The sequence below is a fragment of the Pseudomyrmex gracilis genome, unplaced genomic scaffold (assembly GCF_002006095.1).
Source record: "Pseudomyrmex gracilis isolate BER0280 unplaced genomic scaffold, ASM200609v1 scaffold_24, whole genome shotgun sequence".
Lineage (NCBI taxonomy): Eukaryota > Metazoa > Arthropoda > Insecta > Hymenoptera > Formicidae > Pseudomyrmex > Pseudomyrmex gracilis.
The window spans coordinates 826,630-851,329 of record NW_018020608.1 but is presented as its reverse complement, the minus strand read 5'-3'; the positions used below and the strand labels follow the sequence as shown (position 1 = coordinate 851,329).

Genomic DNA, 24,700 nt, shown 5'->3' with positions numbered 1-24,700 from the left:
ATAAATTTTTTGTTTTTTATTTCTTCGCTTTTGATGTCATAATTTAAGAGGACCAAGTGAATGTAAAGAATCTCAATTGAAGAATCTCATAATTTAATCAATCAAAACAAATCAAAATGTGTACATAGAAATATCACGCGCTAAATTAAACATATCTTTGCGCTTTAAACAATTTATTAAATAATACAATCTATGTTTTAGTCTCTTTGAAACAGATTATTGACTAATTTTAATCTCGGTTGTCGCGCTCGTTGCGGCGTAACGCAATGTTCTAACATATAAATGACACATACATGCGAGAGAGATAAATTATATTGTTGACGAATGTTTATGTGATAGCGCCTCTTGTGAAAACGCGATTAGGAGGGAGAGAGAGCTGAGAAACTGATAATATGCGAAAGTGTATATATATCGTCACCTTCGCCGATCACGTTTATGGATGGTAAGTTCCACTTGTTACGCTGCTCCCAGAAACACCTAGCAAACGTCCGAACAATCCAAACGAACCGATCATGTCAACTAAGAACGAAAAAATTGGAATTATTGGCAGGTTAGTGATGATCTCTATTTGTAATTTAATTACACAAGTTGCAAGTTTTATATAATTAAGTCATTCTGCTCAATCATCGATGCGCGCGACTAATATATCGATTGTAACTGGAGCACTTGTGTGTCTTCATTCTTATGAATTTTTATTATTTCATAATGAAATGTTATCAGTAAAACCGGTATCTTTGTTAAGTCGGTAAGAAAATTGTCACTCAACTGTACTATGATACTGTTTTTTTATTATAAAGAATTTTAGATTTTCCCTCATATACGTTACTTTTTATCATTTGAGTATATATGTTTAAACAAATAAAAATAAATTCGTTAATATTAAAAAAAAATCTTCCTTTCACTGCGTTACGTCAAATTACTCATACGTCTTTTACGTAATAATGAGGCAGTTTTCTTGACAACTGTAAAACTGACCTTCACGGGAGCCCGTTAGATTAGAGAGGAAATTGCGATACACGTTTCTTTCGTCGCAAATTTTTTATTTCGATTTATTGATTGTAGATATCGTCAAATGGCGCTTTATCGTTTACTGATAATAGATTTTTTCAGCTAGATTGTTTTAGAGAGATTTTACCGAGAAGGGTTTAAATTACATAAATTTTCTCGAATACTCGTACTGATGTAAGCTCGACTTGCTTCGATAAGATAACGCGCAAAGGCGTGAAAAGTTTCTTGCGATTACTAAATCATAGTGATGCATGTTTTTAACAGGCACCCGTGAAAGAGAGATAAATCACATATAACCGAGATTGAAATATCATTGGGTTGTACCTGTTTCTTGGAAGAGTAAGGAAGAGATTGCTAGTATTTCTAACACACGGTTATCTCAATTTCAGCGGTTTAATCGGACGAAGCTGGGCGATGCTTTTCGCCAGCGTGGGATATCAGGTGACTATTTACGACATAGTCCAGGACCAAATTAAGAACGCATTGGAGGACATCCGTCAGCAGTTGAAACGCCTCGAAGCTGACGGTCTTCTTCGAGGCTCGCTGAAGGCGGACCAACAATTTCAACTGATAAAAGGTCCGCCCGCTCGTTTCTCCTCTTCTTGACTTATTACAGTAATAAAAAACTTTATGAAATTTAATTGATGATGATTCAATTTTTAGGGTCGTCCGATTTAGCAGAGAGCGTGAAAGGGGCCAAGTTGGTACAGGAATGTGTACCAGAAAATCTGTCGCTGAAGCTGAAGCTTTACGCTGATCTCGACAAGGTCGTCGACGACAAAGTGATCTTGTCCTCGTCGACGTCCACGTTCCGTCCGTCTCTCTTCAGCGAGAAACTTAAACACCGCGACCAGATCATAGTCTCCCATCCCGTACGTGTTTTTCTTTATTGGAACGCGCGTCATCAGAAGAAAAGTATTTTATATTATCTGGGAATGTTGAAAATTTAATTATTAAACAAATGTATATTACAAACGCAGGTAAATCCTCCTTACTACGTACCGCTTGTGGAAATAGTCCCAGCTCCGTGGACACGTCCCGATATTCCCGAGAAGACGAAAGCTATCATGACCGAGATCGGTCAGAAGCCTGTTGTCTTCAGCAGAGAGATCGACGGTTTCGCACTCAACAGGATACAGTACGTAGTTCTAGTGTTAACTATTTGCAAGATCGTCCTTTAGACGAATTGTTAGTTCGGTCTATCTCTTTCGCAATACTTGGCGTATCTGAAAGAATCTATATCGACAGGTACGCGATCTTAAACGAAGCTTGGAGACTTGTAGCCGATGGAGTGCTGAGCGCGAAAGACGTCGACGCCGTGATGAGCGAAGGTCTTGGAATGCGCTACGCTTTTCTCGGTGCCTTTGAGGCCGCGCATTTGAACGCCGAAGGTATTCTAAGCGTCGTAAAAAGACTTATTTCCAAGTTATTGGAAAATAAGTTTTTCCACAAAAATAATGCAATTCATGTTGCGATAATTTTTTTCGTAGGAATGAAGAAGTATTGTGAGACGTATAACAAGTCGATTTACGACGTGAGCATGACCTTCGGACCAACGCCGAAATTTGTAGGCGAAATGGCAGAGAAGATTAGCAACGAGTTGAACGAGATGTGTCCGCTCGACAAGTTGCAAGAACGACGAGCGTGGCGAGACACCGCCTTGACGAAGTTGTCTATACTCAAGAAAGAATTAGAGCAGATAAAAAAGTAAACGTGAATATTTCGCACACCAATCTTTTGCGAAGGTCTTTTTTAAATTCATTGCATAGAGAGAACAATTTTAAATTTTGCGTGACGCGATCTCGTTCTGAACATTGGTTTTAGGAAAAAGATAAAATGTTATTTGGAACTTAGGAGTTGGATGCGATTTGTACACACTTGTACATACAATACGCATTTGTATATACAACACAGTTACACGTTGTTTGTTTGTGAAATATAAAAAAAATTCAAGCGCTATGAGAATTATTTTACTTTATTTCTATAGTTACAGAATCAACGTTTTCCTCCCACGCGAGGCGCAGACTTTTGCGTCACCTTGGCGACTTTCTGTTTTGATACTTGTTTCGCTTTCGGTGCGGCAACCGCTTTTTTCGTTGCCTTCAACGCTCTTTTCTGTTCCTTCGCGGCTCTGAAACAAAAACACAATCGCGGAGATTGAGCAACGTCATTTATTTCACAACATTGCACAAGATGTTGTAGATGTTGTTGAATGTATGAACCCGCAAAACCAGACAGTGCAATTAAAGATGCAATTCCGGGTGAAGTAGTTCACTTTTATTCTAAGATATTCTGAAATTTGACGCAGCATGAAAGGCTTCATCAAAGGAACAGATATCTATCGCGTGTGCTTTATCTCCAAACAAAAATGTATTTTAACCATATAATAACTAGCATAGTTATTCATAGTGATCTTTCTAGAAATTATATCATTTCTTCAATATTGATAATTGGATAAAACTGAAGGAAGTTACATACTTGATGGCTTGTTCTCTCTGAGCCTTGCGAATTTCTGGCTTCATATTACGTTTGGCCAAGATATCTGTGAGAGAAGCGCCAACGATAGCACGCTGGAATTTCTGAGTACGCCTCGTCCTCTTCTTGGTCTGTTCTTCTTCCTGACCTTTCTTGTGCTTTCGCCTGAGAAACAAAATCAGGTTTCATCAATACAGTCAAAACACGGGATATGTTACATTTATCAAAACAAAAAAAAAGATATATTTGTACCTGTACAAAACGGTCCATGTCACCTTTCTTGGATTGCGTCTCATCAAATGTGCCGACTCGCACTTCGAGTTGAGGAAAGTGAAAGTCTGAGGAGCGAACGAGAGGTTACATTAAACATGTCAGCGACAGGTGGCAAAATCACATCGTGGTTTAAAAAAAAAACAAAAAAAGTTATAATAAAAACAATTAATCGAAGTAATAGTTAACAGATTACTTCACGATTTGTGTTTCGAACAGCACTCACCTTTCCGTCAACCTTAACCATGGTCTTGCCATGGCCCGGATATATTTTGTATCCGCTGTACGCGCACAAACCGATCCTGCGAAAAGATTAAATACATATCAATTGCAGCCATTACGTGCACACGATGCGCCACATTCCAGCCGTAAATAAAGCGGGATTGCGTTGTGAAAATCGGATGTCTCCGCGTGAAAAATTCGGACTTACTTCATCTTGACGCAACGCGACGAAAAACGGCAGATAAAAATGGCCGACGCTCCCGTGTTTCGATGTTATGATAGTGCGCGCACTTTGGGAGAACTATTGCAGGGGACACTGACGTCGTCGAAATAATCTTAAAAAGATTTTGCACACGCTGATTGGTTACCGGAAACAAATTCCCTATCGAATAGCCAATCACATTTTTGTCAATTGACGAATCGCATTGCGACATGCGTTTGTGACTGGCCGGTGGCCAGTGACAGCTGGAATCATTGTTAGATTCGTCGCGCATGCGCGAAAAAAGCGTCCCATTTAGCAACACTGGTTTACCGGCGTAAAGTCAGTTCAGAAAAATAATCTATAGATATGTGTGTAGGGCATATAGAGAGAATTTGTGCAATTCCGTAACCTCTACGTTCTAAACATTGGTAGATGTTTAAGTTTTAAGTAAGATTTGTTATCTCTCTCTCTTTGAAATTGATTGAAATACTAAGACTGACTAATTTCCTTGTTTCTTTGCAGCATATTATATCACGACGGCATATTTAGTAGAAAGCTCGTTTTATATTTGGTTTGTTAGAATACAATGGTGATGGAAGAACAGGAAACGGACATGGAACTGGCCTCAGAAAGTATACCGGTTCCCCAAGTGCAAGAACCGCAACTTGATCCGATCAAACGACCCAAAAGGTCGAATCGCTCGAATCAACCGAGAACGAGAAAAAAGTTGCTCTATGCCTCGATACGCAAACTGATGGAATTTTACTTTAGCGATGCTAATCTGAGTAAAGATCGGTATTTGTCAGCACGTATAAAAGAAAATCCCTGTAAGTGTGTTTTTTTTTTCTAATTAATATCTACTTAAATTCTACTCAAAAGTGATGAGTCTAATAAAAATTCTTAATCTACTGATTTAATGTTAATTGCGATTGTATTATCATTTCTTAGATGTGGATATATCTACATTTACAAGATTCAACAAACTGAATCAGTTAACCACAGACCCAAATAGAATAGCCAGAGCTTTGAGAGACTCAACTATATTAAAACTATCTGAAGATGGTAAAAAGGTCTGTCGTACAACACCAATTAAAAGGAAGGAAGATGAAGAACAATGTACAGTTTATGTACAAAATCTACCTCCTGATACTGATCATGATTGGCTGATATCTCTATTTTCCAAGTATGGTACCGTGGAATATGTCTCAATTCCTCGCTACAAGTACAACAGGGCTATAAAGGGATTTGCTTTTGTGGAATTTGATACACCCAGTAGCGCTCAAGAATGTATTGAGGTAAGAAAAATAAATGAGACGATATAGAAAAGAGATTTGTAATAAAATATCGTGTGTGTAATTTATATATATCGATAAAATGTTGATTTGCAGCATTTCCAAAAGAAAGGACGTGTTTTACCGTCACATACAGCTCCTACTGATTTATTAAGTATCACTACATTTGATGACAATCAAAAAGATAATTCAGAAGCCAATATGGAAACTGACGACAAGAATAGCAAAAAAAGTTTAAAAAGGAGAAAAAGTTTATCGGAAAAATCGTCTTTTGTAGATGAGAACGGCATTAAATCGAAGAAAAAAAGAAAGGAAATTACAGAACAGGATACAGCGGATCAGCATGATGAAATGGAAAATCCGCTAAAAATTCAAACGGAAGATGATGAGTGCGACGATCGTATTACCGAAGACAGTAATACAGAAAATCAAAATATTTCTGATGAAAAAGTAGATACGAATAAAAAGAATCTCAAGAAAAAGAAACACTCTTCCAAGAGCATAGGTGAAAGTGACGTCAAAGATACCGAAAACTGTAACGTGGAAAATCAAGATAGTTCTGAGGAGAAAACGGATACTGTAGATAATAACAGAGAGAGAAAAAGAAGACATTCTCCAGAAAACACAGAGGAAAGCGACGTCAAAGATGATGTTGCTACAAATTTTAATACAGACAATCAAGATATTGGTGAGAAAAACCCAGATACGATAGATAGTGTAAAATATCCGAAAAAAAAGTATCGATCTTCAAGAAGTACAGACGAAAACAAGTTTAAAAACAACATTAAAGAAATTAGAAACACAGAAAATCAAGATATCTTCGAGAAGAAAACAAATATTGTAGATAATAGTCTGGAAGATAACGAGAGAAGACAATCTCCGGAAAAAGAAAATGACGTGAAAGGTGATGTTGAAGATACCAACGAAGAAGATCAAGATGTTTCGACGAAAAACATGAATATTGTAAATAACAGTCTGAGAGAAAGAAAAAGAAGATTCTGTCTGGAAAATACAGAGAAAATCGACGTCAAAGACGATATTACTGAAAATTGTAATACAGAAAGTCAAGATACTTGTAAGAAAAGCCCGGATACGGTGGATAGTGGAAAAAGTTCGAGAAAAAAGAAACGTTTGTCAAAAAGCATAGACGAAACCGAGTTCAAAGACAACAGTAGCGAAAACATGGAAAATTGTAATATAGAAAATCAAGAAATTTTGAATAAAAATCGCGCCAAAAGTGGAGAAAAGAAAAAGAAAAGAGTCTCGATAAACAATTCGATAGAAACTAGTACCGGAGAAACGGTAAAAATAGATTCTCATGGTAGACATTCCAGAACAAGTAGCGATATAGAAGAAAAAGAAATTAAGGTTGATTCGAAGAAGAAGAAGAAGAAGAAGAAGAAGAAGAACAAAAGCGAGGAAGATGATATCTGCAACCTGTTGGGATTGCAGGTAATGGCGAAACCAGATTGGAAGCGTCTTAGAAACAAGTACTTGGATTTGCAAAGAAGTAAAATGTCGCTGCTAAAGCAGCACTTGAGAAAAACTGAGATGGAAAGGGGAGAAATCATGACAAAGAAGAAATGGAACAATGACAAAACCGAACAAGATTACGACAGATTAAGAGAAGAAAAAAATAATGAGATGGAAGTTACGGACGTGGAAGAGTCGTCTTACGGACGCGTTATTTATGCGCCAGGAATTATAGTGAAAATTGAAATGGACGAACCTTGCACAGATCCGCAGAGGTTTAAGGTATATATTTGTAATATTTGTTAAAACAGCTTTTTTTATGCTTATTAACATTTAAGTAAAATTATATTACACAAATGCGACATACTTATGTATTTTTTTTTTTTTCAGATGGAATTAAAAGATAACGATTCAATAAAATATATAGATATAGCAGAAAATTCCTGCGAAGCTTACGTCAGATGTGATACACCGGAAGCTGCCCAATTTCTCGTGCAAAAAAATTATGAAGGAAAACGTTTAACAGTTTTAAAAGGTAAACAATTTATCTCTTATGTGTATATTATAATTATTAATGTATTTATTACTATATACGTGATTGTTTTTCAGACGATGAAGAGAAAGCGTATTGGGACAAAATAGCACAAGATCGGAAAGACAAGCTGAATAATAAACGTAGAGTCAAGCAAAGAGGGCGTCAAAAATTGTTGAAAAAAGCAGAAAAACAACTAGGACAATGTATAAAATTCGATCAAGATTAATTTTTAATTTATTTAAAAATTTATTAAATGAATTGATTCATTCATGCGTTAACATGGTACATTTTTACATTTACATGCTTTGCGCACCTATGTATATTGGTAAAACAAATGTACAATGTTCAGTTCTTTGTATGGTACATGATATATACGCATTATATTTGAATTATTTTAAATAATAATTTTCTACCATCTGCCTCCTCCACGACCTCCGCCTGAACTATTGCGATTAAATCCGCCACCTCCTCCACCGCCGCCTCGACCTCTAAATCCTCCTCCTCCTCCTCCACCACCAAAACCGCCACTTCTGTTACCAAAACCTCCTCCTCTTCCTCCAAAGGATCCTCTATTGCCACCTCTGCCACCTCTACCACCACCACCTCCTCCTCCTCTTCCTCCACCACCTCTTTTCATAACACGACCAGGAGTACTTTGTTTTTCTCCAGGAGGCCTTGGCAAAAACCTAGCAAGTGGCAGCAGTTTTGCTGGATCAATGTATAACTGCAATGATCAAGTGTTAACAATGTACACATGTATAAAACTTTTATATAGACAGTTTTACTATTTTATCATATTGTGTATACAATACCTGAGTGTTTTTCTCAAAACTAGAGGCTTTTAGATTTTCTCCTAACTTAACGGACACGTAATAATCACGAATATTGCCAAATATCTCATCTATTTTTCCAATTTGATGTTTGTTTTCTGTGTAGATTGGTGCGTTAAAATAGGGTACTTGTTCGATGTTCACTTTAATAACAAGATCGTCCTCTACAATCCATGAGAAGTGTCCTAAAGGTGTGACTGTTTCTGGAGGACCTTGATCGTATCTGTAATTCAAAGACACATGTCATGTTGTGATTCAAACTTGGGACCTTCGAGTTTGCAGTCCTTGAGCTAAAGCCACAAGACCACCGAGCCGGTCTTGTTACAGACATACTCTAACCTAAGCCTAAGCTAACCTAAACCTAAACCTAACCTAAACTTTTAGCATATGTGGAATTTTGCAATGAAATATTTATTAATGTTGATAAACTAACCCTCTGTGTTTGTCGAAGCCACCTCGTCCTCCTCTGTTAAATCCACCACGGCCTCCTCGAAAACCACCGCCTCCTCTACCACCGCCGCGTCCACGGAAAGACATAACCTCACTTACAGATTGACTCTACGTCAACAATCAAGAGTTTAAGATTACCGTATTATAGGTAAAAATATATATTTTATAAACTGTTGCCAACTTTTATACACATTCTCGATTATTTTACTTACTCTTTTACGTTAAAAAAAACTAAAAATTAAACGTATTTCTCTCAAGTATATTCGCTGGCAACAGAGCCGCAAATCACGAGAGAACACGCCACGTGCGTTGTGACTGTCGCGTTCGTTTAAATTGGTTGTGTTTTACACCGTAGAGTAGTGTAGAGTGTAAACTGTGAGTGTAATGTAGTGTATGTGTGGAGAGGGAATTACGTGCACGCACGTAATATATTTCGAGATTTAGGTTAAATTGTGGTAGAATCTCAAATTAATTTACACAAATTATTTATTTGATTTTATAAGTTTTATTTGCAAACAACCATATAGTTTCGTAAATAAAATACATAAATTTTAAAAAATTGTTTTTTATAGCTATTTTGTGTTAAATTTTTTATAGGAACCGCTTGATCGATTAGCAAATACAAATGTTGGCGGATTAGCAGCGAATCTGCTACCTTTTTAACAACATTTTTTTGATAAAATTTGTTATTACGATGTCACGTTGAAGTAATCCTCTACACTTATATATTTCGGTCCACCGAAGGCGTCGAGCAAAGCAATCGTTGATATCTTCAACTTGGCGAAAAAGAATTTATGATCTGTTCAGACATAAATAAGTACAAATGTGAGTTGATTAAAATATTTATTTGGCTTTTTTAAATCTAGTACTCCGAAAAAAATCCGAGACTTACCGGCGGGCATATTTGATAATTTTGGATGGCGATTGAAGAACAATTGTTTTGCAGTTTCGTGCTCGTCGGTTCCGCTCTTCACCTGTTGTTAAAATAAAACAACGAAAACAAAATTTTAATGGTGATTAATACAAAGAAAAAAAAGATTATAACGCGCGATAGAAATATTTAATAGTTTAACTAACGGGTGTAACTTTTCCAGTTAACATAATCCTAGCGCAACGCGGATCCATCGGGTCCATGTCTTTGGACTTGCAATAGCTTCCCTGTGCCAGCGACATCAAGAGGGTAGCGCGATGATCTTTCTGCAAGAGAGACAAAGTGCGATGTATGCGAGAAAAAGGATTCGCTTATGTTGATATAAAAAAGTTTTCGTACAACATTTTTATTTTGTTACTATCGCGTCTCAGCAAGAGATATTCTGATGAAAATATGTAAGATTTTTGCGTGTCATCTTATTGTATATCACATATCCGTCACGTCAGAGCTAGATAATGATACAGTTATCGTATTAAGTAATTTATATTCCGTTTCGCAAAATGTTTGAATATCGCGTGATACAGCCGACTGCTGATCAGTATCAATTATTGACGTGCAGTGATACGCACCGATACCAAATTGCGTGCGATAAAACGATATCTTTAAACTTACAGCAAGATCTTGCGCGGTAAAGTCAAGAGGAGTAAGATACATGTAAGGTATGCCAGTTCCACTTCCGAGAGGTCCGTCGCTGATCGAAATCAAAGTCGCAGTAGGAAACGTTGCGATGTCCTTACGCGTGCTTATAGTCGCTATTGCAGCCCACTCTGCCAATACGCAAATTTTTATGTAGATTTATTTTGCAACATGTACACTCTCTCTCTTTCTCTCTAATTTGAACAAATGCAAATTTATTACAATAATTATGCGACAATTATTTGCAATAACTTTACATTCAAATAAGAAAGAGTTTAAAATCTTTTAACTTCTTATTAAGAATCGAACAAAAAGATCACGTATCGCGATTCTGTCCGTCATTTGATAGCTTTCCAATATCTCAAAATTATCACTGACTACATGTATATGTTACTTGATACTACTATACATTAATACAATATACGTAGAAAAGTTTTAGTTTGTTTTGTAAATACAAACAATAAGATACGGACAAAGGTTGTTCGCAACAACTGATCTTGCTTTTTGTTGTTTATATTTGCAACATATATATGACAATAGCAGATCGTGTGTAATTATAGTTTTCTTCTAAATTTAATTTTAGGCCGGGTAAGCTTGCCAATTAAGGCGATAATATAATGTTTGTCAATTATTAAGATAATTTATTTAAATTTAAATTAGTGCGTAAGAGCCGTAAGCAGTAAGTTTCTTTTTAATTACATATACAATGATAAATTTATTCTTTGTAATTTTCTTTTAATTAATTTAAAACAGTACTTAAACTGCGGTGAATACATTAGTTAGTTATATTAATCTATAATGTAAAAGAAAGTGAATACCGCTCACTTACCCGCTTGATTAACGACGTATCTTGCCATCGCCGCCGCGGCAGCAGGTGGCGGTGGATTCGGATCATCGTCATTAGAATTGATACTGAACCAACGCGGTGAGAACTTGACGCCGCTGATCTGTTGGTCCCTTTTTGTTCTCTTCCATTCGACGAATTCCTCGAATTCTTGCCAGCGCGCATACCTCTCGTTTGTGATGCGCGCCTCGCTAATCAGAACGCACAGAACAAGAACGTTGACAATTCGCAACAACATCGTAAACGAAGAAAGAATGATCAGCGCGTGTTCTTTGTAACAGACAATGAAGCGGACTACTCAGCAATATTTTATGCGACGACGTTAGTGAAGCCAAGCGGCTGTTTATTACTTGTTGCGCGCGCGCTTTACGAAGTTCTTTGGATTTAAAACCGCGCGTGACAATGATTGCAAAATTTGACGCGACGGGTATTTAATATACAGACAAAAATCTCGCGCGCACGCGTGTTTCCGATGTTTACCAATTCACGAGTGTGTTCAACACACAGATGGGGACATATCTTTTGAATAGCGATAACAAAGAAAGTGCGCGCACACATCGCGTACAAAGTGCAAAATGTTAAAAAAATCAGGTTTTATTGCGCAGAAGAGACACGTACGTCGATAAATGTCGACAATTCGCTTTGTGTGACGAGTATATAAAATCGTTAAAATAGAAAAATAGAAAAAATGTATACGTGGAATAGAAATTACAATGTTTCTCGTAACTGGACACGCGAGCATTGTACTTCTGATCAGCGCAGATTAAATGCAATCTAAGGAGAGATAAGATTGCGTTATCTAAAAAAATCAAATCCACAAATTGTATTCAATCATTATAATAGTTTCTTATCGAAATTCGCTGCTTGTTTGAGAAAAAAAAAATAAATAAAAACATCAAACGAATCGTCGGTTTCATGAAATTTTTAGAATCTGTTTCTCTTGTAGCGTTCGGTTGTGGCGCAAGGTCGAAGAAACTGGTACGCCGATGATCCGCTGAGGTTCCTCCGTTCTTCGATGTGGGTCGTCGTCTAACTGTTCTACGTACCGTTTCTCCGCCCCTGACTCTGTATCTTTTTAACAGCAGCAGCGCGCCGGACTCCTACACGATGATGTTTATAACTCTGCGCTATATATATGTATATATATATATATGTATATATATACTTATGTATATATACATGTTACATCGTACGGTAACGCTAGCGGCAACGCGATCACAAGAAAGCTCGAGAGCGTTTTATATGCCCCATCTATACGCCTTCTTCCTCGGAGATCTTCCTCGTGCTGCTCCTGAAAATCAGTCAACCGATTATCGTCGAAAATATAAGCGAAAAAAAAATGAACGTTCCTCATCACGATGATTGTTATTATTACGCACATTAACATTTATCTGATAAATTCGATTTCCAAATTAATCATGTCACCGCACACTTGTATCTAATTACTCAAAGTCTTTCTTAATTCTCTTGTTTTTTCTGTTGTTTGATTTATTTCGTGTAAACTTTCAGAGATAAGCCGCGTTATATAAAAGCGAACGAGTGAACATTTTGCATTTTATATTCTTGCAAACAACATCGACACAATTTTTTTTTATTTTTTTGCGAATACTTACTATATATCACAATGTAATTTAAATGTTTAAAAAATTTTTGAAACTTCCAGAAGACGATCAATCAACTAATCATAAGACCAACGAAATGACAGATTTAAATAAAATTTTAGATAAATAAAATTCAAATAAATTTTTTGCGTGATTTCACATTCGACGTTTGCGTCATTGCCCGATACCCTACGGAGTTCTCCCATGAGAAATTCTTTTACGATATCCTTTGAACTTTTGATCAACGATAACTTGGCTACAATTTATTTATTTGTGCTCTCTCTCTCTCTCTCTTTCTCTCTCTTTCTCTCGTTGGAGAGAGGACTTAAATCTTGAGCCAAAACATTTATTTTCAATATTTTAAATAAATAAATTCTTCGCACGCGCCAATGCAACCGCATTGGCTCTTAATTGCCATTTACCTGATTATTTTAAGTATCCTGTTCGATGCTCATGCCGGCCTTACCTGTCTCTTCGTAATCATCCACTTCCTTGTTTGTTCCTCACGGACGGCTACGGTTCTCCTACTCTTGAGGTCATTTGGAGCGAAGTGTGTTTCCTCCACCGTGTGTTCCACCTCTTCGTCCTCTACTTACCGTCCTAACGACAAGGCTGTTCAGTCGTTACACGACCTTCTTCCAGGGTTACGAGCCCGCGAGCTTTTCCTGGCTTTTTCGTCCTCGATGTGCTGACTGCGTTGCTGTGAGAAAACGAAAAGCGATTCCTTTAAAACGCGATTGTGAAGTTTTCAATTCAAAAAAACAAAATAAAATCGTGCATCGATGGATCAGTGAATGATAAATCACCAGAAAAGAGGATCGTGATTATACTCTCGGGTTCATTATCTTCATCACGCAATCAAGGTATAACAAAAAATAACTTATCATCATCGCGCGACCACCGATGCAATCGGTTCTAAAATACAAAATACTGGTAATGTTAATCGGAGGGATGTATGATGAAACTCTCGCGACTGATAATAATCGTTAAAAAAAACGTTGATGTTCAAATATCACAACTTGATCGAAAAATTCAAAAAAAAAAAAAAAACATCGTACGTTTGTAACGAAGAGACAAAATGAGACAAAAGCAATAATAAACGTCTACGCTAGCGTCACAGATTTACATTAAAAAAAAAAAAAAAAAAAAAATGCAATTAAAGCTAAAGACTCGCGCACGTGAGACCGGATTGTTACTGTGATTATTATTCTTGAGGTCGTAAACTTGAAACCGAGATTACACAACAATTCGGGGACGGAGCTCCGAAAACCGGAAAACAAGTAGGTCATTCGAACCAAGATCACCTGGCGCGAGTTTAGTCACCGTATTGTATCGAGGAATACCGGGACCGGTATGATTACATGACGATTCTACGTATTATGAATGGCATATGCGATCGAGTGATTTCAAGCGCGAATAACGCGTCACCGCGCGCAACGTTACTCGACCTAAATATTAAAACCAGAGATAGAATGTTATCGGAGCTGGGTGGGCGACGACAACGGAAATGTCTTGACGTGTTTTTTCTTGTGTGTTTTACGATTATATACAAAAAAAAAAAAAAAAAAAGCGTAGAAAGAGAAAAGTCAAACGCCGCGCGCGACACCGGAAGAAGACGAAGAGGAGAGAAGAACGCTGATAAAAAAAACCGGTTTCAATCATCGAAACGGAATTCTAGCGTCACACAATCTGTGTTTTGTTATAAATTTGTTACACTTCACATTTTTTGTCGCATCGACGAGATTTTTTAGAAATAAATTCTGAAGAATGACTCGTGTGTGTGTGTGTGAATTTTTTTTCTTTTCGTCTCTTTTGTAAAGCCAAAAAATTCGGCGAGTCGAACGAACTTACTACTTTTACAGTTATAATTAGCGTATCTTTTTAAAACGACTGTGTCGATATGCAAAGCGCGTTTACGGTGACATTTCCGATTTAAACGCTTGTTGATCATGAAGTTCGACGTATCTAGCACACACATATAATACAAAACGTACTTCTATTTATTTATCTATTATACTTATATAAAAAAAAAAAAAAACATAATAACACGCAATGCGTAAAGTTCAATTAACCGTTCGAACATGGGAGCTATCTCTTTTGTTACTTTCGAAGCGCCCGTATGTGCGACATTCCGATAAAAGTACGCATGTAAGCTAGAAAGATCGAGCATTCAAAATATTAACATGATGCGCAAAAATCTTTCTGTGTAAGAACAGAATTTTATTTATTTCAACGTTATATTAGTTTCTATTTTGAGAAAACTCTTCATACACGCGTCTCACGCGTAAAAACATAACAAAAGACAAGTCGTGTGAAATAAATCTCGCTGTATATGCTCTATTACAAAAACTTTCACTAGACATAACAATTACAATTAAAATAACTTATGGTTATTATAAAAAATAATAATAATTGGATAATAAAATGTAATTTACGACAATATAAGACAATATTTTCCAGACATTGTATGTGAGAGATGCGGAGACGTCTATGGACGTTCCTCGCTCTTCTGGCATGCGTGTCGGGCGAGTATTTAATGGGCGGCTATCTGGACAACAACAATGCCAGATTGAAATCCCGACCGGATAAGATCGAGGAGGGCTCATCCGCGCTGGAACGTAGAACGCATCTGGACGACCTTGACCTGGATCTCGTGGCGGAGGAGAGCACTGTTGTCGCTGTCGCTGGCGCCACCGCTAAGACCTCTACCGACGACGAAGACTACGAGGACGCTCCGCGTTACCACATACCGTATCCTTTCGCCTTCAACGGCGGCAAGCCGTTCTCTTTGGAGAAAGATCCTATAACCGGTAAGATCGACTTCGAGAAAGCGCCGCCCGTCAAAGCCCTCAATTACACCGGTCGCTATCAGGAAGACAAGAAGAACGACGACAATGACGACGATTCCGAGAACAGCGACGAAGAGGAGGAGCAAGCGGAGCGAGAGAAAATCAAGAACAAGGACAACGTGGACGTCCGTCCGAACGAGATCAACACGTACACTCCAAATTTTCACGATTTCCTGAACCTGCCGGTTCAGTATTCCTCGGATAAATACAAGAACGACAACAAATACCCGTTGATCTCGAACTCGTACGCGAACACGAAGGTGCAGAGCGGCGCCAACAGCTACGTGTACAATCACAAGCCCTATCATCCGGAAAACGACGTGCGTCCCACCAGAAATCCGTACGTGTCGGTGACGAAAACGAGCACGTACAAGACAACGACCGCTCACGATTTCAAGGCGAAGTGGACAACCGCGAGACCGTCGACTACCTCGACCAGCACAACCAAGTTCTCCACCAAAGCTCCTGTTATAACTACGTGGAAACCGCCCAGCATTCCGACCGCGTTTCACTCGATCGATCGCCCGGAGATGGAAGACGAGAAGATTATTCTGCCTATAGAAAAACTGCACGCCTCCGAGTCTCATCGACGTCCCGGCAACGAGATCGCGACGCAATCTCCGACGAGGCAATCTCAGAACGAAGCGCCGGAGCCAAAGGAGCAAAATAACGCAACTCGTTACGTTAAGGATCAACCGATTCCCAACTTCGTGCTGTCCCACGCGGGACCCGAGACGAAACCGCTCGCGCAGGATGAAGAATACGGAGACGCTTATGACAATTACGAGTTGCCCGAAGGGGAAATCGAAGACGAAGAGGAGGGAAATCACGAGGAGAATAATTACTATTTACAATTCCAGGAGTTGTTCAAGGAGAACGTTACTTCCAGACCAACCACGTCGACGACTACTTCCAGACCAACGACGAAGACAACAACAACCGCCGCCACTACGACCACCACTGCTGCCACCACTACTAGGACGACAGTTACTGCAGGAACCACGACATCGGCTGCTCCTCCCTCTGTCACACCTTCAAGATCGACATCTTCTACGCCACCCGCGTATCAGAAGAACACGAGCAATCCGCTGCAGTTTCCGAAGGTATCGCAACATCCAACACTTCCTCTGTCCTTCAACAACGGGCAGAGCGTTACGGAACATCACGGCGGTATAATCAGCCACGGCTACAGACCTAACTGGATGATCAAGCCGAACGGATCTGGAACCGTGCTCGAAAGCACGAGTAACATAGTGATCCCGCCCGATCAAGATACCGTTTCCTTCATTTTGGGAAATCGACAGAACGTCGACGGTTACTATTCGGTCGGGACTGCCGTCGGGGAAAATCCTTACGGCAGTTTGTCCGACATCCAGACGTCGTGGCCGCAGCGTCACGAACAACAACAACCGCAACTTCCACCCAAGGACGTTAAACACGAGCTGGTTACCGAACCGAGTCCGCAGGATCGAGTAACGCAGAAATGGCGATCGCCCAGTTCAAGCGCTCTGAAAACCAGCAACGAGATCGATCCAATGAGAACTCAGGAACACGTCGCGCCTACGAACGCGGTGATTCACGATACGAAGGAGAACAAGGAGAAAGATACTGGTTACGTTGTTTTTCCGGTCGACGACGAGGTGAAGAATAAAAACCCATCGACGGAGGAACACATCGTGATCATAAACGAAGCGGACGGAAGCATTCGCGAGCTACCACCCAAGACGACAACGACGGCGACGACAACAGTGACGAACAACAAGACGTTAAGTTTTCCGACAACTGGCGGAGACTCGTTGCCGCAGCCCGCCGAAGACCTGATGCCACCTGCGGAAAGCTCCAAGCCACCGTCTTATTATTATCATTATCAGTTTGACAATTCGCCGAGACCAGATCATATGAGACCACCGTTGCCGCCGCGCGTCAAGGTCAGATATCCGGGATTACCTCCCGCTGTAGACGCGGGATTGAGAAAACGTCCGTACTCGCCTTCGGACGCGAAGTTGCCCAACATTCTGCCCCAGTTTCGTCCAAACGCGAAGGCGTCGCACGGTCATCGCGGACCAGACGGGATCGGAACGATGCCGGCCGGTCAGGGTTTACCTTCGAGAATCAGACAACCGCTGCCCTCGAGTCATCCGTCGTCGCGAAGACCGCTGCCACCGCCGCTCTCGTATCTTCAACGTTTGAATCCGCCACCGCCGCCGATTCACGCGATTCGAATGCCTCCTGTGCCAACGTCGAAGGTGGACAGCGTCGCTCCGCCTCACGAGACCGAACCGACGATACGAAGATTCCGTCCGCCTTATGGCGGATCGCCGATCTCCCGAGGAGGGAGTCACGGTACGGGCCAGGAAGAGCGCAACGCTGGCGGCGAAGACGAAGGCGATGACAGCAGAAAGGAAGAAGAGCGGATCGAGAGCAAAGATGAACGCGAGAATGACAGCTCGGAAAGATATCCCGAAGAACCGCCGATGACGCCGCCGAAACCGCCAATATTCTTGAAACGCAGAACGGCGGATCATCCGCGAGTCGCGACCCTGCAGATGATACAGCATCACGGCGAACTCGACGGCGAAAACGACGACGACAACGACGAGATCACCGAAACGGCGCAGCCGGCGGATCCTGCGTACGAAGCGGAGCGCAGGAGATCTGACAATCACGACTCAACGGAAATGGCCGAGCAACCGGTGTACGTTGTGTATCCGGTAACTACCGCGGTCAATATTTATCCGGATGACTCCAATGAGAAAGACGGCAGCGTTGTCGTGGGCACGCGAGGCTCTCAGCGACCGCTGCCGCCCGACACTCTGCTGCAGGACGAGCAGGAAAAAACGCAGTACAACGTCAGACCCATCACTTCGGATTTTCCGTATTCCCTGGAACGTCCCGATCCGTCGTCTGTCTTTCCCGTCCCAAGCGTGAAGGAAACGCCGCTTTTGGTGCCCAGCGATCAGAGGAAACAGATTGCCACCGCGAGCGAAACCGTGAAGAACGAACAGGACGCGATAAATGTGATTCCTTACCTTCAAGATTTTTTGCCGTTTCGGAAGAAGAACGACGCGGTGATATCCGCGACGCTGCATCGCGCCGCACCGTCCACGACATCGGCGCCGACCGCGCTAACGTCAACCGCGACGCCGATCGCTTACGTTTACACGCCGACGCATTCGGCTCATCATCTCGACGATGAAGAGGACGACGACGCGGACGTAGACGCTAAACAAACGGTGTTACTACCTTCTCAGCAACCGTCCAGCTCTTCCAGCTCAGCACCGGCACCGCAGAACTTCATGGCGCCTTTCGTTCCTAGTTTGAGCGCCGAGGCGCCCAGCAGAAACGGTTGGAGCGTCGTCGTTGTCGACCCGCCCGAGGGAGCGGAGAGAAAAAAGGACGGCGATAGCGATGAAGCGGCCAGCTCAGACGTCGAAACCCAGACCGAGAAGGAGTTCGATCCTGAGAATTTCAAGCCGCAGCTCTTCGGCGGCTTCAAACCGATTTACGAGTTTCCCTCGGGAGACACGGAGAGTCACGATGCCACCGGCGCGAACACGGAGCTGAACATGCCTAGGCGTTCCAAGAAGCTCTCGCCCGTTACCTGATAAAGGACAACTTTGTAATCAGATATCAAACGTTTTTCTTTCTTTCTCGGGTTTCTAGCTCTCAGACATTTCGCTCGCGCTCGTTACTACTCCTCTCGCGTACATGTTTCAAACGAAAGTAAAAGCGAATAATATATATGCAAGCGTGGTAAAGAGGATGAAAAGCGAAATGGATAGATCTTCGCAATAGGGCCAAACAACCGGAACGTTTTAAAAGACTGTCCCGTTTGATTTGCACACAATCTCAAATATTGCACGTGTTAATAAGAGATTAAATAATATAAAAAAGATATTTAAATATAATTTATTTATTTTGTAAGTTCTACTATTTAGCTTTCGTAGAAGGAGGAGGTAGTAGCGTCTGAAGTTAGCTCAATATTATTGGCGCGCGTTCGAAAAGCTGGAGAAAAATATTAACACAAACGTCTACGGGCCAATATACTTTTGAAATATCTCGCATATAAATTCTGCGCGTATACACATTTATAATTCTCATCTTAGTCTTTTTCTCCAAAAGGAAATAAGGAGAGAGAGAGAGAGAGATAGGAAAGATGAATTGAATTTTTGCATTTTTTGTTTGTGACGTTCTGTCGTTTTTCTTCATTATATATAAACGATATATAAATTTGTTTTTTTTTTTTTACATAAAATTGATATCGTACATATAAATGTGTATAAATATATAGATTAGAAATGTCTTAATTGCTACCAAACAGTCGAAGGTCGAGCTTCAGAACGACATCGCCGCTTTCGACTTCATGCAACTTAATCCTCTTCTGAATCGGTCCGCAAGTGTCCTTACTGTCTCTCATTATATCGGCCACTCTGACCTCAGCGCGACCAAGAAACTCTGCGTTAGAAATAACACATTCGAAGCCACCAATGTTAGAAGAAAAAACACAATTTAGCGAATTAACAAAAATTACAACAGCATTCGTGTGTGCACGTTATTCACAATTCAATACAATACAAAGAGAGAGATATATATATATATATATGTACGTATCGTACCATCGGGACTGTAGTATCCTTTATCGAACACGGTTATGCAAAGAGTGTCCTCGAGCAGATCCTTTACTTGGAATTGCATCGAAGCGTCCCACAAAGGACAATCGGTTCCAGACACAATACAGGTTCTTTCCTCTTGAGAGCCCATAGACACTTTGCAGAATGTATTGCACTTTCCTGGAAGGAGAACAAACGCATGTGTGTACGCGCGAGCATTTCCTTATCAGAACACACACACAAAAAAAAACTATGACGTATAAAACTATATAAGTATTCGTTTTTTTTTCTCTTCAAGCGTATTAATTGTGCTCAGCAACTCAGCATTCCGTCCCAGAGAGATGACGCACTTACTCGCTTCCACGAATTCTTAATAATTAGTCACAAACTTAAGTTTATATACACATATATATATATGTATAACTTTTTATATGTATTTCTTAGAAAATTGAGAAATATTTTGATAATCAATATATCTTTGCTAGATAATATCTCCTTTAAACTCAGAAAACTAGGCAGATTGAGCCTGACTTACGTGAGAGATGTTATTTATAAATATTAGTACTGCAAAACGATATATGGATGTGTAATCGAAATTAGATTTACGTTATAGCGACGAAAGCCATGCAAATAAAATTGATATTATGCATTCTGCAACTGATAGTGCATTCTGTTCACTACAAAAGCTCAATGAAAAGTCAGTCTACAACCTAGCATTAAAATATGAACGTAACTTGTGTTTGTACGATACTGTACCTTTCTTGGTATCGATTAGATCTTCAGCTTCCACAACTATTAGTCCTAGCCTACCTTGAGGACGTCTCCAGCGCACTATAATAATGGCAAATCTCTGTTAGTAATAAAGCGCCGCATGCATTGTATCATTTAAAATTGCTATCTGATATTGTCCGGTTTGGTTTCACGTTTTAAGTGTTTTTTTAATGTACACATGTCCCTCTCCAGTAGATCCGATCACCTTACACCGCACCATTGCAATACAATTTCTGTTTATCGTACAAGCACCAAGAAGATTAAAAAACCTTACATGCGCTAACTCCACACAGAAAAAAGCCAGAATATGAAGCTGCAATAACAAGCGATCTAACAATCCGACACGCGGATTCTTACCAGGTGGGACTTTCAAGTTGAAACCTTCGAGCACAGTGACGAGAATTCTTCCGCACGCCCCAAATTGCGCCTGTTCTGTTCGCCCACATAAACCGTAACTTATTAATGAATATTAAATTTTAAAAAAAGAAATACGCACACATTTATTATATAAAGAATTGAAGATTCTAAAAAAAACTCATGAGGATCTAAGTGTGGAAAATCAATACACGAAGATCTAAAGCAAACGTGTAAGCTCGATACGCCAATGTAACTAAAAGATAAAAGCTCTCTGCTTACAAATAATGTCAAGCGACGATAATTTGTAGCAGTACGAATATATAAACAACGTTTATTTGTTTGTTTGTTTTTTCTAACACTAGCGCGAGCAAACTCGTCGCAAGAAGTTGACTCACTCGATCGCTGTCTCTGCAGACAACTCTTCTCGTTTTCTAAAAACGTTCGTCGCGCTTCTGCGATTCGTTTCGACCACAAGGAGCATTCAGTCGGAGACGGTGCCGACAATATTATCGGCTTCTTCTGATCTCTCAGTCTTAATATTTTCGACGAATTGTCCGAAGTGTCATTTCCGCTCATACTACTGTTACCGTCGCTCTCGAGCAACGACAATTCGCTGAGAAATATCGGCTAAAAAAAAAAAGAGAAATCTTTTTTTTTGACAACGGCATCACAATCGCACGCGAGATTGTTTTATTCCCGTGTTAATTTTTTTTTTTTTGTCCAAAGTCCAGTTACATACCTTTCTGTACATCTTGAACTTTTGGTGTTCGTGACGATCGAACGAGAACTGTTGACAGTTGAGGGACTTCAACGGTTGAACAAACAGTAGGAAATCGTTCGTCAGAAAGCCGACGAGTTCTTTGCCACTTTTTGCCTGTTTCAATCAAAATTAAACGCGATATGATATCACGACGAGTGCGAAATCGAAGAGTTTTACAAGATGCGGGCATCGTTCGTTACCTTGTGAAGTATACCGTAATGCAAGAGCTTTCGCGGCCCCAAAGAATTTGTCAATGAATTGAAAATGAGTTGTTCCTCAAGACCGTCGCATATCACGTGAGTTTGCAACCATTCCAATCTGTCGCTATTTTCTTTCTCTCGAACTCCCTCATTTACCTATAAAAAATGTCAAATTTTCGTTTTATTCCCACGCGCGTTATTCGCACAATCGAAGGATCTTTAACACGCTTAGTTGTTTTTTGTTTTTACCTGAGTGCAAAACTCCTCGGACTTGGACAACGCTTCTTGCAAGTACTGTCTGTCGGGATGATCGTGTGGTGTATACTCTAAGATCTACAATCACTGAGTTACAAGTGTGACTCGACGTTTATAAGCTACAAATGTCACAGATACGTAAAACACAGGATACCTTGCTAATGATCAGCGGGTACTTTGTTATCCTCTGCATCGGTTTAATCAGGAACGAGCTCAGAGGCATTCCCTTGGTTCGCGGATCTTGCTGACACACTTGCGCAACTTGTACAAATTCCGGCGAAGTTTCCGTCAGACGCTGAAGATAGGTCGCAGCGGATATTTGGCTGCTGCAAAATCTTATGTAAGCCGACATCCTAGGAATCTGTGCGAAATGCATATAATCGTGTAAACAATCGAGGTAAACTGCAACGGAAGAAGAAAACTCTGTTTCTTTCGTCGTATCAAAAAGAAGACACTCACATTTTCGCACAGCACATCGCCAATCATCCTGACAACTCCGCCGCAGCTGTTGTCTCTTCTTATTCTTAAAGTCCTGCAAAAAGATCGTCGATGGTCTTCTTTAGGTGAATTTTTGATTTAAAAAAATTTATATATATATATACATATATATATATTACATATATATATATATATATACATATATATATAATTTTTCACATGTTAGAAGGAATTTACCTCAAAAAGTTGTCGTTACAGGCAATGATATCTCTCCAATTAATAAATATTTTTTCTACCTCATCAACACTCAAGACTAAACTTTCAATTAACGGTTTCTCAAACACCTGAAACGTGCAACAACACACACGTGAAACACGAAAGGGAAAGAGAACACGCCACGACACAATCCGAATTTATGTACACAAAATTTAGAAAAAAAAAGATACGTTAAAAAAAAAAAAAAGGAACAAAAGAAAAGAAAATACCTCATGGACTAGTCTCATGTCTTCTATATAGGCTTGTTCAGTCACAATTAGCTCTTTGATATGTTCCTGGCGTTTTTTTTCCTTGGGACTGAGACTCATCATTGTATCGATCATCGATTCACTTGCTACACATAAAATATATACAAAAAAATTTTTCCCTCCGCGAGAGTTAAATTTTTGAACTTGTATTATCTAGTATTTTGGGACTTGACTTTTCCACTCCGTAGTAAGAGAAAAAGCGTTCAATTTTTTATTTTTTATTTTTTATTTTTTATTTTTTAATAGCGTTTTAATGAAACTGTGCTGCTAAAAGCATGAGATTTCAGTCGAATCTTCTTTCAGATCAGATGTTTTCTCTGAAATGAAACAATTGACAATATTCTTTCACATCGCGAAAAGGAAGTTATTTCGAGACAAAAAAAAAAAAAAAGGAGAAAACATGCGCCGAAAACAAAATGTAAACGAGCTCGTTGCTGTTAATGAGCAATCGAGTGAACGAAGCATGAACACGATAGCAAGAGTAATTTTTACAACAGACAGATATTTTATTTCGATCAGCGGTGAGAATGCGAACGTATCCGTATATGAATATGAATACGTTTACATATGTATAAGAACATCGGCGTACATATATATCATATATGCATTGAAACACAATATAATATAATTCTTCTATATATATACATATATATATATATACATATATATATATGTATATAAAGTGTGAACAAGATTTTTCCATAATGGTCACACAGAATTGTTTTTTTTTTGTTTTTCATCACTCTCTCTCTCTTACAACATTCTTCACTACGCGCCAAAAAACGTTTTACGTTGTTTCGCACCCTATAATACGATACTTCCAATGAGATACTCGATATTTTATTTAAGAATAAACAAACAACTTGCAAATAGTAACAATCTTAGAAGTATAACGCCACTACATCGACTACGATGGACTAAGGATAACCAGTTTGCACAACTTGCTTTAGACAGTATTTCGATTAATACGTTATGCTGGAACTGGTGTCTGGAATACCTAATATTGTTTAAGCACACAAGATTATTGCCACTGTGACGTATCTCTTTTTTTTTCTCTCTCTCGTCTCTATCTGTCATGGAGGATTACATAGAATGCGTAAAAGTTGCATAGCAATGAGTAGATATGTTGTGCGCTTTGCGTTGTTTTTTTTTTTTTTTTTTTTTTTT

The 24,700-nt window shown here is 39.6% G+C and overlaps 6 protein-coding genes across 18 annotated transcripts in view; 2 read left to right on the top strand and 4 right to left on the bottom strand.

Moving 5' to 3' along the window:
* The first annotated feature begins 363 nt into the window (after window positions 1–363).
* Window positions 364–2,967, top strand: LOC109852151 (lambda-crystallin homolog). Its single transcript, XM_020423034.1, has 6 exons — window positions 364–550; window positions 1,398–1,585; window positions 1,672–1,880; window positions 1,989–2,146; window positions 2,257–2,399; window positions 2,499–2,967. The coding sequence occupies exons 1-6, from the start codon at window positions 513–515 to the stop codon at window positions 2,717–2,719; spliced, it is 957 nt and encodes a 318-aa protein (XP_020278623.1). The 5' UTR covers window positions 364–512; the 3' UTR covers window positions 2,720–2,967.
* On the bottom strand, window positions 2,966–4,290 carry LOC109852152 (60S ribosomal protein L24). The gene is made up of 5 exons (XM_020423035.1): window positions 4,184–4,290; window positions 3,980–4,055; window positions 3,736–3,821; window positions 3,487–3,648; window positions 2,966–3,139 (listed from the first exon to the last, which is right to left on the bottom strand). The coding sequence occupies exons 1-5, from the start codon at window positions 4,186–4,188 to the stop codon at window positions 3,004–3,006; spliced, it is 465 nt and encodes a 154-aa protein (XP_020278624.1). The 5' UTR covers window positions 4,189–4,290; the 3' UTR covers window positions 2,966–3,003.
* A 242-nt stretch (window positions 4,291–4,532) lies between these two features.
* LOC109852113 (la-related protein 7) lies at window positions 4,533–7,866 on the top strand. The gene is made up of 6 exons (XM_020422960.1): window positions 4,533–4,624; window positions 4,700–5,004; window positions 5,126–5,472; window positions 5,566–7,224; window positions 7,333–7,477; window positions 7,552–7,866. Exons 2-6 carry the CDS (start codon window positions 4,764–4,766, stop codon window positions 7,701–7,703), a joined length of 2,544 nt encoding a protein of 847 aa, XP_020278549.1. The 5' UTR covers window positions 4,533–4,624; window positions 4,700–4,763; the 3' UTR covers window positions 7,704–7,866.
* Window positions 7,867–9,129, bottom strand: LOC109852114 (H/ACA ribonucleoprotein complex subunit 1). The gene is made up of 4 exons (XM_020422962.1): window positions 8,970–9,129; window positions 8,741–8,865; window positions 8,290–8,530; window positions 7,867–8,201 (listed from the first exon to the last, which is right to left on the bottom strand). The coding sequence occupies exons 2-4, from the start codon at window positions 8,842–8,844 to the stop codon at window positions 7,887–7,889; spliced, it is 660 nt and encodes a 219-aa protein (XP_020278551.1). The 5' UTR covers window positions 8,845–8,865; window positions 8,970–9,129; the 3' UTR covers window positions 7,867–7,886.
* Window positions 9,130–9,418: 289 nt separating this feature from the next.
* On the bottom strand, window positions 9,419–11,889 carry LOC109852029 (protein CREG1). Its single transcript, XM_020422799.1, has 5 exons — window positions 11,154–11,889; window positions 10,301–10,455; window positions 9,835–9,954; window positions 9,650–9,731; window positions 9,419–9,556 (listed from the first exon to the last, which is right to left on the bottom strand). Exons 1-5 carry the CDS (start codon window positions 11,404–11,406, stop codon window positions 9,447–9,449), a joined length of 720 nt encoding a protein of 239 aa, XP_020278388.1. The 5' UTR covers window positions 11,407–11,889; the 3' UTR covers window positions 9,419–9,446.
* A 7,053-nt stretch (window positions 11,890–18,942) lies between these two features.
* LOC109852026 (intersectin-1) overlaps window positions 18,943–24,700 on the bottom strand; it is an 18,533-nt gene continuing 12,775 nt past the window's right edge. For 9 of the 13 annotated variants that reach the window (XM_020422779.1, XM_020422782.1, XM_020422784.1 and 6 more), the window contains 13 exons: window positions 23,495–23,619; window positions 23,247–23,353; window positions 23,031–23,103; window positions 22,726–22,932; window positions 22,566–22,649; window positions 22,317–22,472; window positions 22,096–22,230; window positions 21,752–21,983; window positions 21,357–21,431; window positions 20,985–21,059; window positions 20,235–20,408; window positions 19,933–20,073; window positions 18,943–19,219 (listed from right to left, as the gene is read on the bottom strand). In XM_020422779.1, the coding sequence (XP_020278368.1) occupies window positions 19,041–19,219; window positions 19,933–20,073; window positions 20,235–20,408; window positions 20,985–21,059; window positions 21,357–21,431; window positions 21,752–21,983; window positions 22,096–22,230; window positions 22,317–22,472; window positions 22,566–22,649; window positions 22,726–22,932; window positions 23,031–23,103; window positions 23,247–23,353; window positions 23,495–23,619 (1,763 nt within the window). In that variant the 3' untranslated portion in view covers window positions 18,943–19,040. Of the gene's footprint in view, window positions 19,220–19,932; window positions 20,074–20,234; window positions 20,409–20,984; window positions 21,233–21,356; window positions 21,432–21,751; window positions 21,984–22,095; window positions 22,231–22,316; window positions 22,473–22,565; window positions 22,650–22,725; window positions 22,933–23,030; window positions 23,104–23,246; window positions 23,354–23,494; window positions 23,620–24,700 lie in introns of those variants that run through there. The other 4 variants (XM_020422786.1, XM_020422787.1, XM_020422789.1 and 1 more) reach the window with 4 other exon arrangements.